The 14946-nt window shown below is 32.6% G+C and overlaps 2 protein-coding genes across 2 annotated transcripts; one reads left to right on the top strand and one right to left on the bottom strand.

Annotated features, from left to right (window-relative positions):
- Positions 1 to 6049, top strand: TRIADDRAFT_56157 (uncharacterized protein; the record flags this gene model as incomplete). The annotated part of the gene is made up of 12 exons (XM_002112697.1): positions 1 to 55; positions 2012 to 2296; positions 2498 to 2797; positions 3267 to 3343; positions 3453 to 3678; positions 3757 to 3872; positions 3974 to 4157; positions 4249 to 4545; positions 5132 to 5245; positions 5350 to 5532; positions 5629 to 5811; positions 5922 to 6049. 12 exons carry the CDS (start codon positions 1 to 3, stop codon positions 6047 to 6049), a joined length of 2148 nt encoding a protein of 715 aa, XP_002112733.1.
- A 1232-nt stretch (positions 6050 to 7281) lies between these two features.
- TRIADDRAFT_56156 (uncharacterized protein) lies at positions 7282 to 14014 on the bottom strand (the record flags this gene model as incomplete). Its single annotated transcript, XM_002112245.1, has 21 exons — positions 7282 to 7360; positions 7498 to 7701; positions 7888 to 7988; positions 8642 to 8737; positions 8941 to 9296; positions 9480 to 9592; positions 9708 to 9856; positions 10162 to 10236; positions 10332 to 10502; positions 10599 to 10689; positions 10805 to 10908; positions 11155 to 11245; positions 11322 to 11392; positions 11649 to 11699; positions 11829 to 11900; positions 11977 to 12106; positions 12188 to 12243; positions 12346 to 12418; positions 12553 to 12593; positions 12705 to 12781; positions 13975 to 14014. The coding sequence occupies 21 exons, from the start codon at positions 14012 to 14014 to the stop codon at positions 7282 to 7284; spliced, it is 2241 nt and encodes a 746-aa protein (XP_002112281.1).
- Between the last annotated feature and the right edge of the window lie 932 nt (positions 14015 to 14946).

Genomic DNA, 14946 nt, shown 5'->3' with positions numbered 1-14946 from the left:
ATGAAACGGCAATACCTATTCTATTTAATCGCCCTAATTCTTTGCAGTCATTCTGGTAAGATTTCAAATTTTTTGTAGCATCGAATGTTAGCAAAATGTAATTGATCAATTCCAATGTCCTCGATGATTTGTATTTTGTAGATTATAGCTTTAATTTAAAATAACTTTTCATGATTTCCGACCGATTTTTTGATTCCTTTTTATTCCTAGCTAGTCTTTTAAATTGTTCTTTCCTAGCTCTACTGTTGAGATAATGAAACTCGATAGAGCTAACTTAATGCCTAGGAAGTTATGACTTATAGGTTGATGATCATTTTAAGGATGTAATGGCCATTTATTTCATTTCTATTCGATCGCATATTCTACTAGTCATACTTTTAATGTTACTTTCCACTTAAGCAGCCATTTTAGTTGGTCCATTTAATGAAAAGCAATGCAATCCTGGAACTTTCATACAACAATCAATCATGTCTGTCCATATCATTTCTTCTACTATAAAGTAAAGCTTGTCTAATTCAATAGGGTCATTAGAACAGATTTTGCACTTAAATCATAATCAAGGTTATCCGAATTGATAGTTAAGTTTTCTTTTACTAAGCCCTCTATAATTGTTTTAATAAGTCTGTTTTAGTAGCTAGTATCGTTGAAGTTTACCTACATAGCGTAACCATAAATAATAAACATAATGATCGAGTATGCTAAATACAATTTTTCAAAATAATTTGACCGAAGAAGAATTCTTGTTGCTTAAACTTACCTTCTTTAAGTCGTTAGAGTTGATAATTAATCATGCAGGAAGTGATATTTGCTTTGCTATGGTTGCAAGCATCTAAAGTGGGAGTCATTACTTTCAAGTAGTGTTAAAATGTTCTGTAAGAAAATCCAGCTACGTATAGAATCAAATCAAATGCTAGACAGTGTTACCCATTTTAGGGTTATGCTTAGACTACCACAAGATGTGATATAGTATTGCAAGAGTGTCAATAATTCTTATTTGTATTAAAATCAATTTCTTGAACTGATAGGATATGAGTTAGTTGCTTAGTTTAGAACTTTATGGCAGGGCCAAGGCAGAGTATAACTAATCGAATGATTATTACTCATGATCATTTTCAGTCATAAGAGCGTTATTGATTGCCTTACCCTATCTATTCCTTGACTCAATGATATACATGCCTTACTCTGACAGGTCTATCAAATGGTAATACTATCTGTTAAATGAGCACATTATCGTAAACCGTCAGCAAAGCGACGGGAGTTTGCACTAGTTTTCTTGAAATGATTGCTTTTAAACTAACTACAACTACCGTTCAAGGAAAGTAGATTAATAGGTGCCACAAAACGAAGCACGTATTTGCATGTGTTGTAAATGACCTTATTCCATATATTGCCTGACGAAATAATGTATTTGATCCTAGAAATCAGACATATACTGCAAAAAGTATCAGCTTTGGTAGCCTATTAGGTGTCCAAAGAATACGCTAGCATAGCACATTTCCTTATCCCAGAAATGATTGCTTGTAATCCAACTATAAACTGCTGTACAAGTTTAATATATTAGTATGCACGATATAAGGAAGCATAAGCAAGCTCACCTTTTCCTTAACAACGTTCTCATTGGTATAATTCACTTTTGGACGAATATTGATCCAGCAAATGGATTAAATAACAATCCAACTTTCATTCAATATCTATACTTATTAAATAGGACTGTAATGAATTGAATTTTCCAATTACGCTTCCACTCACATGACATAAAATAGTTTAAACTATATGTCAATAATGATTTACGTTTCGCAATAATATGGCTATCGAATTATTCCGATCGAATCATCAATTTTCTTATTTTAGAAAAATTGCTTTAAATTATCTTAAAAGTTGAACATTTGTTTTACTTATAATGTCATCGTTCATGTATATGGTAGTATTTAGGTAAATACTAAGGTAGGAAATGTACTTATAACCATATCATCTACTTGCTAATATTACTCCTTCTTATGTATTGAAACAGCTCAGGGAATCTACTTTACAACGACTTCAGCTCCATACATCGTCTATCGTACTGGATCACGCATTGAACTAAATTGTTCGGTTGATGCTTTTCCAAATCGTAATGGCTCGTATATCATGTGGACTAAAGGTGGCGCAAGGGTATTAAACGGCTCTCGTATTTACGTCAATACAAATAACACTTTGATCATATCCAATGCATTACTACCGGATACTGGCTCCTATCAATGCTCAGCACTAGCCGGAGGTCAAACTATTTCTACCACAACACAACTGACTGTTAACGGTTAGGTTGCAATAAAGTTGTAAACATCGATTTTTCTCTAGTTTCTATACGTTACATTTTAAAATTAATGATCACGAAATTTTGCGTATCGATCTAAGAATCATGACTTGAGATTGTAAACCAATCTATTTTTAAAATGGTATCCTAATCTTAATAATATATATATATATAAATCTTTCCACCTGTAATTATTATCTGCAGATGTTCCTGGCAAGCCACGCTATGTTGTACTATTCAATAAAATGAAAGAATCCGTCAATGTCTATTGGACATTCACTCATGGCCAAGATCATAATAGTCCAATTCTTGCCTATCGTATCGAATACAGATCCAATCATAATCAAACTATACGTGTGCAAAATGTAACCCATCCTATGGCCAACAATGCTACTGTCAAGCTATCACCTTGGGGACAGTATGTTTTCCGAGTCGCTGGCATCAATACAGTTGGAGTTGGTGAAAGAAGCTTATGGACAGCAGCGTATATTACTGAACCAGCAGGTAAGTGAGTAGATAAAATTTACCATCGGTAATTTGTAGTAACTAACTGTCACAAACCAGTTTCGTGACAAGATAACGTAAAAAAATCTCGAAATTTACTATAGTCTGCGGGATTCAGTATCCCTTAACTATCTCACAAGAACTTAGACGCTTTGCTTCTGCGTTAAACAACTATAGAACTCTCTTTTATTCAACTATCTGCCGAGCTTAAATACCCTTCGGCAGCTGCTATCATGTATGAGTCATAATAGTTCATGAAATGTAGTTCATATTGGATAACTAAATTAATACAGAAATTATTCATAATCTTAGACATGTACTGAACGATTCTAGATAATTAGATTACAGTATGTCCAAACACAGAATTATTTACAGTATCATCTATAATTGAATAAACTTTCTTTACAATGCTGATCTTTAACGTTTCGCTATAACGATTAAACAACACTTGGCAAATTTTTTGCTCTAGTACCTTACAATGCTCCTAAAGGTCTCAGAGTTGAAGGTTCTGGACGTTATCCCAATAGACTCTTTGTATCATGGATGGTATGTCTATTCTAAATTGAATCTAAAATAAGAGTGTTATGTGGTGCAGCTCTTTTATAAAATAGAGAAACAGTAAACTGTTACAATTCTTCTTAAACTTCTTTCCTAGGCTCTTCCTGGTGAAGAACAAAATGCTCCTGGTATTGGATACATGCTATACTATAAACTCGACAGCGACCGATTTTATACCAACTTAAATGTCTCCAATGTCAACTCCTACTTTATTAATAACTTGCTTCGAGAAAGATATTACGATATCTATATCCAACCTTATAATAATTTAGGTATTGGCCTGAGGACAACAACCATAGTACGTGGGTTCACATCAGAAGCTCGTAAGTTAATTCTATTTAATATGAAAAAACGAACCTTTATTAAGTGATAATAATTGAATTTTAATTGGTAAATCATAGCTCCTAGAAGTCCACCTGTCAATTTTAGAACTACCGAAATTGAAGCAAATTCGATTGCTGTTCGTTGGGATGGTATACCCCAGAATTTTATTGAAGGAACACTACGTGGCTATACAGTAAGGCAACATTATGCACATTCTCTATGAGAGTTCTAGCTGCGGTGAATAGGGACTATTTCACTCTTGAATCAACTGACTTATGATTGTTTAAACTTTAGCTGAGGATATGGGATGTCAGAGCTCCAGGCCGATCAACTAACTATACTGTGGGACCCAACACTTTAACTTACGTATTTTATGGCTTGATGCCATATACTGTTTATGAAATTGAAGCTTTCGGAAGAAGTCGTAGCAGTGGAAGGAGTTACTCTGCTAGAATTGTTGTTCGTACTAGATCAAGCAGTAAGTTCATTCAGAAATTGAATTTTCATATCATTAACATGATAGTCTAATATTTAGCTCTAATTTGAATGCACTAATTACTTCTGCATAGAACCTGATCCTGTTATGCAACTTGCTGCCGGTGCAATATCAACAGGAAATGTTGTAGCGGCTAACTGGGTACGTCCAGCGCGTGCGAATGGTATTATTATCGGCTATAGCTTAAATATCACTTATACTCTAACTGGTCGAGCTTATCAATACTATGGATCATATTTGCTTCCTGGCAACGTTCACCATTTCAGCCTAAGTCGTGTTCCGAGAGGTACATATGTATTTACAGTATCAGCGGAGAATGCCGCCGGATTTGGTCCATCTCGAAGAGCACAAGCATATGCCTCTGGTGATGGTATGTTGAGAATCATACGTCATATTATGCAATATGTCGATATATTGATTATTTTTTAAATCCTGCTAAATTCCTTCTACAGTAGCAAATAGAGTAGCTCTATAGTAAAATTCATGTTCGATACATTTTTATTTATTTTGATGCAATGGTATTGCTTGTTTAATTTCTATTATACGAGAATTCTACTGATGATATGGAGCAGTTATAGATTTAATTACTCATCTCTAGGTACTATCACTACTTAGAATCTGCTCATTTCATTATTAATCATAAGAGTGATTTCTTCTGTAATTTTGAATATTAGACATATCGTAATTTAACGCATGACCTTTATATATTTGAGTATAATTTTAATTATTACTCCAGTACTGCGATCTATAACGTTACTATTTATCCAATATTTCGAAATGATAATATCCAAGACTACACTCATTTGCAGTCTTTACCTTACGGTAACACATTCTTTACACAGATAAAGTGATCTTTTTTTGTCACATCATTATAAAATATCCTATGAAATTATTTTAAACTTATCTGAGATTCACAAAGCTGATCAAAGATCACTTTCTCTAATTAACTTAAATAGACTATGCTCCATACAATTACCTTGCCAAGGCTGTATCGAATAGCCGCATCGAAATAAGTTGGCTTGTTGTTAAAAATCCAATACGATTTGAAGTTCGTTTGCGAGAAGCTCGAAGTAAGTATAAAACTATCAAAAATATCTTTGATGTAAATAGCAAAATTGTATCTTATCTTATGTTCTGAAATCTATATAACATATAATAATATTTGGTATTGTAGATGATTCAGTATGGTACAAGTATGGTGCTAATATACCTGGAACTGCTCGCCAAATTACTCTAGATGGTATCGACGGAACTAAGAATTATTACGTTCGAATGGTTAGTATTCTTAATACCGGACGTAACCCACTGGAAAGTAGTCCAACACCTCAAGCATTAGCCGCAATGTCGTCATTCGAAGGTAAATTAGCTATTCCTTAACCATAATATAAATTACATTTTAGTCCCATTTAACTCAATTCATTTCTCTATTAATCTTTTCACTTTAAATGTATAGAGAATTTGCCACCTTTCAATCGGGCTTGGTTCGTTATTCTATTTGTTATGGGTGTTATTCTTGCTTTAATACTCGTATATATGATTTATCGCCAATTCCGAAGTGGCCCAGTTCAAGAACCTCCTAAAGAAACACATCGAGCTCCTCGACCTCCACCACAACAACAACCACTGGGACAAAAAGGTAATTATTAGGTTACTTATGGCTTTCATGAATTTTGCTATTACTTAAATTACGGCAGTTTGTGCAATAAGCATTAATAAGTTATTTTAAGCATTATATTTATGGAATAGAATTACTCTTAATGATGATTGTCTTCTTCGTCCTCTTACAGTTTAATCGGGTTAACCAATTGATTTGGGCTCCATTACTCATTGATGATGTATGCGAGAGAAGATTGATTGATATCTTCGGATATTAAGTAGTGATCACACGTAGAATCGAAGATTAAAACGATAGCATTAATTTTCGATCATCATAAATTTCATTAAGGTACCACTATTTTCGCCCATTAACTTCTGCAATATAGTTTAACTGCCTAATCAATCACTCAGTAAAATTTATCGATCAATTTTTTCTGATTTCATATATCGAAAATGAATTTAATTATCATAGTAAACCATTCTTTTTGTTGTCTAAATTTTTTCGCGTTTGTAGTCGATATAGTGACTGATCAATGGCTTTTGAGATATAGGTTTTATAATATATTTGATGAATTAAGGGCGAATTCAATTTATCTGTTTATTTAATCTATACTACAATTGATTCTATTAGCTGATTATCCGTTTTCTGGTGTATTATTGCGCAGTTAATCATAAATAATACATACCAATATTATCTCGTAACTGAGCTGCACTATATTATGTAATTACTTTTTAATATGGTAATGTGTAAGATCATTAGCTGACTTCATACGATAGGGTTTAGTCACAATGACCATTTTATTAATCAATTAATTGCATAAAAAGAGTTGATCATATCTCAATTTGATAAGGCCAATATTTGTGAATCAATGGAATAAAAACAACGTTTTAAATCAACACAAATTCCCCTCTATCTTACCTCATAGTGATAGCACTTAGTTATTATAGGGTGTCTATCGGAAATAAAGACATCAGTTCATTTTTCCTTTTATTTTAAGCAATACAATCAAGGATATGAATCGCCATCTTCTTAAAATAGTCTCTACACATATCGCTAGTTCTTTAGTATATATATAAAAGCAAGTTAAATCTTATTTAATAATAAATCAAAGATACACACTTTTATTTCATTAAACTCTATCTAATAATTATCAATACATTATTCAGTCGATAATAGAACTAAATTTCTTTACATTAGCTTATTTCTTTGCTTACAAGGATTGAATTAAAAATGGAGTAGTTAATTGAGACTGTATCAGGTTAAGAAAATAATTTTTATGATTTAAATTAAATGAAAGAAAGTTCGATAAAACATATTAACGATTGAGAGTGGGATAAGCTTAAACTTATTTTATCACCCTTTAAAATAAAATTAAAAGCCATAATGGAGAAAGTCTCTAAAGCTACTATAGAAATAGGAAATCAATATGATTACATTAATACATACTAAATAAATTATAAAATATGTATTACACGCTTGCTTTCATATATTATAGTTCATATATTTTAGTTATAAATAATCAGATATACGATTATAGCCTTCAGAAGACGCTCTAGAACTGCCATCATCCAATAACTGAGACCTTGAACTGCGAATGTAATGAATGAAAATATTTATCGGTGAGGATTGTAGATGATCTGTTTGTAATACTATTCGCAAGGTATAAAGATTGACTAGAATACTTATTATAATTGTTACAGAAGGCGAAAGCCTGATTGCACTCACCTACTTCGACTACTTTTAATTTTTTTAACGACTTGGGGCTTAACTGTAGAAGGCTTAGTTTGAGAATTAAGTGGTTTATCAGTAAGTATAGTAGGATTAGCCATTCCGCTGTAATTTCGTAAAGGAGCTGAAGATTGGATGTTACCACCTGTTGTATTGAAAAGATTGGATGATTCGCCTCCAAATCTTCTAATTGATTGATCCCTAAAACAGTTGATGAAAAAAGTTTTAATGGAATGGATCGATCATCTGCCTACACTTAAGCTTAATTTTAGTATTTATAGCTGTTTTTTAATGATTAGTTTGGCTTAAAATGAAAAAATTCTATTCAATCAAATTTTTTAATGCGCTCTTCAATTCAACCGAATTTAGCCAGTTAAGGTGCTATACCTAAACGATCTTCCAGATTCTAATCGAAGTTTATCAATTTCTTTTAAGAGTAGCTTCCTTTCGTCTAGTATTTGCCTCTCTCTGGACAATAGACTTGAAAGCTAGAGATGGCAAAATTGATTAAGCATACATTTCATTCATTTTCCTGTCTTCTAATATTGGTTATTATTACAATACTATAATTATCGGATAGAGTCCTCATAAAATTTTGTGACATTCCAATAAACGCTTAGTCATGATTAAAAGGCAATTCTATGCATCTTTAGAATAATACGAGGGAAATACTACTTTCCTGTGATTACTAGTGAAAAATTTGGAGATTCAAAAATTACAGCCCTTATACTATTTATAGTACTTTAGTCGTTTATAAAAGAATGAAAAATTATTGATTAGGCTAGACTCTTTTTTCACTGATGCCTCTGTGATTATTCCTAATGGCACTCTAATCATCAATTTTTAATGTTACGGTACTCTATAGTAATGAAATCTCTAATCAAGGCCCGGGAAATAATTCGTTCACTGCTCTTAAACTTAAATCATTACAGTTTCAAGCACTGCTAATATTTTATACAGGAACCTAAATTAATTATTACGAACAATGCAATAACTTGGGACGCAGCTACTAAAATTCAAAAAAGTTATATAAAATATTGGACATAAAGCACTCAAAGCTTATTTAGAGTTTTACTGAGAGCTACAGTCCACGAAAAAGCTAAACATGCACTGCTATATATGAAAGTTATTTCAATTCTACCTTTTGCGATGATTCCTTCATTTGCTCTTCAGTTTCCTGTAAGGATCGTTTTAGACGATTTTCACTAGCCTGAGAGTCTTTCAATTTTCTAGTTAGCTAATTAATATAAATATGAACAAGCTTAATTCTAATTCCAAAATTTAGTTAATATTATGTATAGAATTGTTTCTATTTATCTAGCTAGTAATGGACGTAAGGATGAAAGCAAGACATATAAAATACTGTAAAGTTATAGTAATATACGTTTAGTAGAAAAAATTATGACAATATTTATTTCAGCTATGCTCCATTAGCTTCACCTTTTCTATCGCATCCTTGGCTAATCTGGAGCTGGTTATCAATTCTTCATTTTGCTGCTTTAATTTATGTACTTCGTTCCGTGATTGATTAACATGGGCTTCATATTTTGAGGCCATACCCTTTGATTCCTCTCGCCATTTTGTCGTAGCACGTTGTTGTGAAAGTAAAAGAGTTCTTATTTCTTGAGATGATTGCCAAGAAACATTTTCGCTATTTTTTAATTGAGCTTGAAATTCACGCTCCCTCAACTGGATTTTATTTTCTAAAGTTGATATTTCTTTTAAGTATTTTTGTTCACCAGTCATTTGTTTCTGTTCCGATATCCTAACTTCACGTTGTAAAGAATCGACTTGGCCTAGAGTGTTAATTAAAGAACCATAGCAAGTATTTGCCATGAGAATCATAATAGAAATGAAATCGTAATTTTGTCTACTACGGTCATAAGCCGAACCATGTTATCAGTTTTGACATTCATTTCATTCTATGTTGACTTATAATAATTGTTCTAGCTTTCTTTCTTATATAGATTTAGGCTTACTTAGTATTTTTAGCCTATTTTCACTAATAGTTTCGCATTCATTCTGTAGTTGTTTTAGACGTTGCTTTAACTCCTCATTCTGAGTGAGGAGATGATTTTTATCGTCTCGATAACTGTCGTTGTAGAGATAAAATGCAAAAACATGAGCCACATTGTTATTGCCATTTGCAGTTGGTTATTAGAAATATTAAATAATAAGATGTAGTATTATAATTGGAAGTGCTCTACCTGCTGTCCATAGACCGAAGAACAGATTGAAGCTGATCTACTTTAAGAAGAGCTTCATCTCTAGCTCTTTCAGCGATACAGGCTCTGGATTGATATTGTTCAATTTGATTATATGATCGGACATCTTCCCTAGTTTCGGCAGAGTTTGCCTATTTCAAATCCGATGGTTAATTACAATGCTATTACAAGCATAATATCACACTTCTAAGTTGCGTGAGATTTTAGTTCTAGCAACTATATGAGCCAGCTTGCAGTGCTGAAGCTTCAGTATCTTACAATACAAGTACGGCAAACAGAAAAAAACTGAAATTTTATAAACAATATTGGTGGTAAAGAAATCATGTTGAGAAGATATACGTCGTTAATTCTAGATAAGGTAAATTTTCCCGTAAACTATGCCACCATATTACATGAAATGGATATATACGATAGTAATATGGGTAGTGTTGCTTACCTTGAGTAATTCTTGTTCTAGCAATCTCTTCTCTCGTTGGAGTTTTTCAATTTCTAATTTTCTCTCATCCAATTCCTATAAATATTAGTATAGACAGATATGTCATTACTATTACAACTTGGAACATTACTACATAAAAGATATTCGAGATCTTTACTGTTCCAGCTTACAAACTCTGCAGACTGTATATCTTCCGACAATTTATTAATAGTCCGGTTATAATGTTTCCGAGTAGCTTCAACTTCATCGCGCGTTTTATCTTGATTTTGATTCATTAGTTTAGAAATTTCTTCTTGTAGGCGCATCGCTTCTAAATTTTTTTGTTGTTCATTAATAAGGGCCTACAGTATAGATAAATAAAGAATCGATAGACTTTTGTTATGTCTAAGCATTAAGTCATGTAAATAAAATGATTATGAATTTATCGAAGGTTAAACCTGATCTCTTTCTAGCATTGCATTCTCGACTAATTGAATGCTATCTCGAACTCGCTTAACTGCTTCGTATTCTCGCTGTTCATAATCAGCTCTAATATAAATGAAGTAGTTTGAATTTTAGTTGGAATAGAACTCTATATTTGTTAAAAATAAGGAACAATCAAATTAATTTTACATTAACAATTTAACTTTCTTGGTTTACATACCCTTTCTTTTGTATGAGTGCTAATCTTTCCTCTAATTCACCGCGTTCTAATTGTAAACGCTTAACTTCTCCAACTGAAGTTTTAAATCTATTGGAATAATTCTTCTATGATTATTGTTAAGGTAATGATTAGATATTATGTATTCACAGTAAAATTCTGTGCTACCTTGCATCCATTTCAACTAATTTTCTTTGCATGTCTTGTATTTGTGATTCCATTGTTTTATCTCTATACGATGCCCCTTCCACTTGTTTTTCCTTTCAAGTATTGATGAACTTTAGCCAATTGTTTGGTATGTGTAATATTATTTTAATCTATCACACTAACTGCTCATTCCACAGTTACATTACCTTTTCTTTCATTCTATCTGATACATTATCTAGTAATCTTCTCATTTCTAGCTTATTGGCTTGTAAAGTTCGCATTTCCGCCTTGCCTTTCCTAAGGTAATTACATCCATAGATAGTAAGATTGCAAGAATCCTATAGATAAAATTCTTTAACTTAATTCACCCTACCTCAATTCGTTTTGCAATGTCTCCAGTTCTTCAGTTTGTAACTTATTATGGTGACTAGACTTTTGATATTCCTGCAAAAAAATATTGGCTGTAATTAATAAGAGTGCTCCACTAGCTAGCAAGTATTGCTACCTTAAAGCAAATTAATAATTGATGATCGAAAGCATACAGATTTTAATCGCCGATTTTCCTGTTTTGTTTCTTCCATTCCACGCACTATTTCATCCAGTTGTTCCTATTAGAAAATAGTAAGTTGTTGATCTATGCCACTGCTCCTTTACTACTAGAATAAGGATAAAGCTATCCAAATGCATGAGACGTGCATACCTGAGTAGCAATTAATTCCAAAGCCTTTTTCTGCAGCTCTTGTGATTGTTCCTGCCCGATATGATTAATTAAATATATTAGAATGGAATATTACATTGTACTACTTCATATCCCAAAAGTGGTTTTATTAGATATTAATACTTTATACTGTCATTTTATTGGAGTTATTATCATTTTTACCTCAAACTGTTGCCGAATAGATTTTAAATCTCGAGATTGTAGTTGCCATAGTTCAACGTATCTATCCTTTTCCTATCATCAATTTATAAGATAGATAAAGATTTGGATTTTAAAATATTAAATTCTGTAGTACTATTCTATTAGTTACTTGTGATAATGCTTGAAATCGTTCGTGTAAATCTCCTTTTGCGGTATCCACGGGCAATATAGGAGGACTATAAGTTGATGCCTTCATTTCTCCAGCATTGAGAGTTATTTGCTTTAATTCAGTATACAATCTATACAAATAATGGATCGCTTTAAATGTTCTGTAGTACAGTATATAGTAGTGCTGCTAACTAAATCATTCTATGTCTTACTTTTTGTTTTCGCTAACGAGCTCACCGGTTCTATCCTTAAATGAATCAACTTGAGACTAATCATAGAAATTTAATGAAAATAAATACATACATAATCATGATTAGTTTTTATGAACGTAAAAATAATGTTAATAATTCTACAAAATTACGCTAGTTACCTTATAAAACTGAATTTCACTCTTAAGTAAGGTGATTGTGTCTTCATATTCTTGTAATAATGGTGTCATCAAACTATGTGTAATCATTGAAAAGCAGATCACATGAACATAACACAGCTAGTACATAATTTCTATTATCATTATTTTAAAATGAATGCAGATTGTTACAATATTACAGTAATTTACCATAATGTATCTATATTTTACCTTCGATCGGTCGATAATTGCAATAATGTTGGATCGAGTTTCTAAAATATGAATACATGGATTAATTATTGCTAGTGTTTGCAGTCAAGGCTGATAAAACATAAACGAAATTCAGCAATTTTCTGTTATTCCATGTTATTATAGGAGTTTACCTGAGCAAGTTGTTCGTCATCGCTTAGTGGAGGATATTTAGCCCGATATCGGGCTAAAGCTGTATTCAAGCGTCGCACTATAGTATCGGTGTCACATAATTGATGAATATTAAAAACTTATAATTTGATGGCTTTAAGTAATGTAAAATTTCTTTAATTCATAATCAGCTGTAATTATGTATTAGTGGAATTGAACTTGGAATCTTTATAGATGTACTACTGTCTTGTCTATCACTATATCAACATGGCAAATATTGCAGTCATAAGTAAGTGAGTCGATTAGCACATAACGCGAGAATTTTACTTATAAAGAGTATGATACAAATAATTTTTGTCTTCTGCAATTTAAAATGTGCAAAATATTAGGAAAGATTTAGAGCACGCCAATATTGATATGATCAAAATAAAAACGTTTAGTGTGATAGTCTTCGCTATAACAACAACTGTTATATTTCTTTGTAATTAAATAGATTGGTACAAAATTACTTCATTGCAATTTTGCAAACTATTTGAATTTATCCATTAGAGAGAGAAATATTAAACATAACTATACGACATATCCGTGAATATCAATATTTGATCAATTTAAATTATTCAGACTATAAACACTACCACTAAGGTTTAGTATTCGTCGGTTAAAATATGTTAATGTGCATTTAACATCTTTCCGCAGTGTACATGTAAGCGACTGTATGAAAATGGATAGAAATATAGCCAACACATTGCACTGTTGCATTTTTAGTTCTATTCCTATGATGTAATGATACACTGATCATGCAATAATGTAGACAGATGAACGATAACTAATCATAATCATACATTGGAAATATTTAGGTCATTCGCATAGGGTATCAATATGACTAACATGTTGTTCATTTTATGACTATACGCGTACGTCAATATTCTGTGAGAGCTCTATAACTATAGTATACGAGTGTTGAAATTGTACGTGGAGACGTTGAACTGGTGACTATGGCAGTCGTGAAATATATCGTGTTTTCAATCAGAAAAGGCTAAATGCAATCATTGTAGGATAGTAAGCAATCACATAAGCAATAATAATAATGGACGAGCGCAAGTGTATCATGTTGATTGATCGATGTTGGATGACTTAGCCGCTATCCTGTATTGTTATTACGCCTTGTTGATAGTTGATCATACAGTAGTATCAATTTATGCGATCGTCTACTTCAATCCATATCCTCCGCTGAGATATCACAAGCATCCTTTCCTAGTTTGAATTATCACCACATTGAATCGTTTTACTTACCTTGATCTTCTAGAAATAGTCGATCTGCGTCAGAAGCCATACTGCGGTCCATGCTATAATGATCCCCTTGCCAATCCAATACTAATATAAATAAACGAAATAGCCGGAACTACCGTACGTCTACTGGTCCAATTACTTCTATTTTCCTTGTAGATGATATACTGATGTTTTAAAAATTACAACAATTATCCAATACTGACGTTAATGATGATCTTATGAGTTCATTATCATATAGACGTTGACGAGTAGGCTAAATTGCCACTTCTTGTCATCTCATAGCATCCGTTCAAATTCGAACTGTTTCCTTGGTAATGATATCCTTTCTTTCAAGACTGGATCGAGACGTTATGCGTAGTTCTGTCCGTCTGTCAGAATTAGTCCTGATTTTGTCCAGCATACAAGTCCCCTAGCCTATCGCCGCGATCGTTTTACTGGTTAGTATGAATACGGCAGTAGTGTGTAATACAGTAGTATATCCTTCGCATCCATTTTTACAGACACCGGACACCGGACGTCCTTTGGAATTTGAGTTGGCGACGTTGCGTTTTCGAACGCTGATTGGCTAACAGAAAATTGAAATGGTTGGCGGTTATAGCGGTAGGAACGGGCGATAGTATCACCGATACTCGATGAGACTCTAGTTAAAATAGTTCAGTGCAATCTACTGAATGGGATACTATATAATCAAGTGAAGGAGACGATTGATTCCTCAATTTTTCATCAGACTTGTCAACATTGCAACTTAATGCGGTGCTACCTATCGCATTTTGGAAGCAAATTAGGGATTTGGGGGCTATAATTCTTCCATTTTGCTAAGAATTAGTGGGTCTGTGGCTTATAGATGGACAATTGGATGTTGTAGAGTAGGCCAAACTCAGAATGATAAGTCATACTTAGACAATTTGGTAGCGTGCAGGCTAATCCTTCTAAGTTTCAACTTGGAAAGATGAGCGTGCTTGCACAAGTAAAATA

Source organism: Trichoplax adhaerens, genomic scaffold, assembly GCF_000150275.1.
Source record: "Trichoplax adhaerens TRIADscaffold_5 genomic scaffold, whole genome shotgun sequence".
NCBI classification, from domain to species: Eukaryota; Metazoa; Placozoa; class Uniplacotomia; order Trichoplacea; family Trichoplacidae; genus Trichoplax; species Trichoplax adhaerens.
The sequence above is the reverse complement of the archived record's forward strand: the minus strand, read 5'-3'. Positions and strand labels throughout refer to the sequence as shown.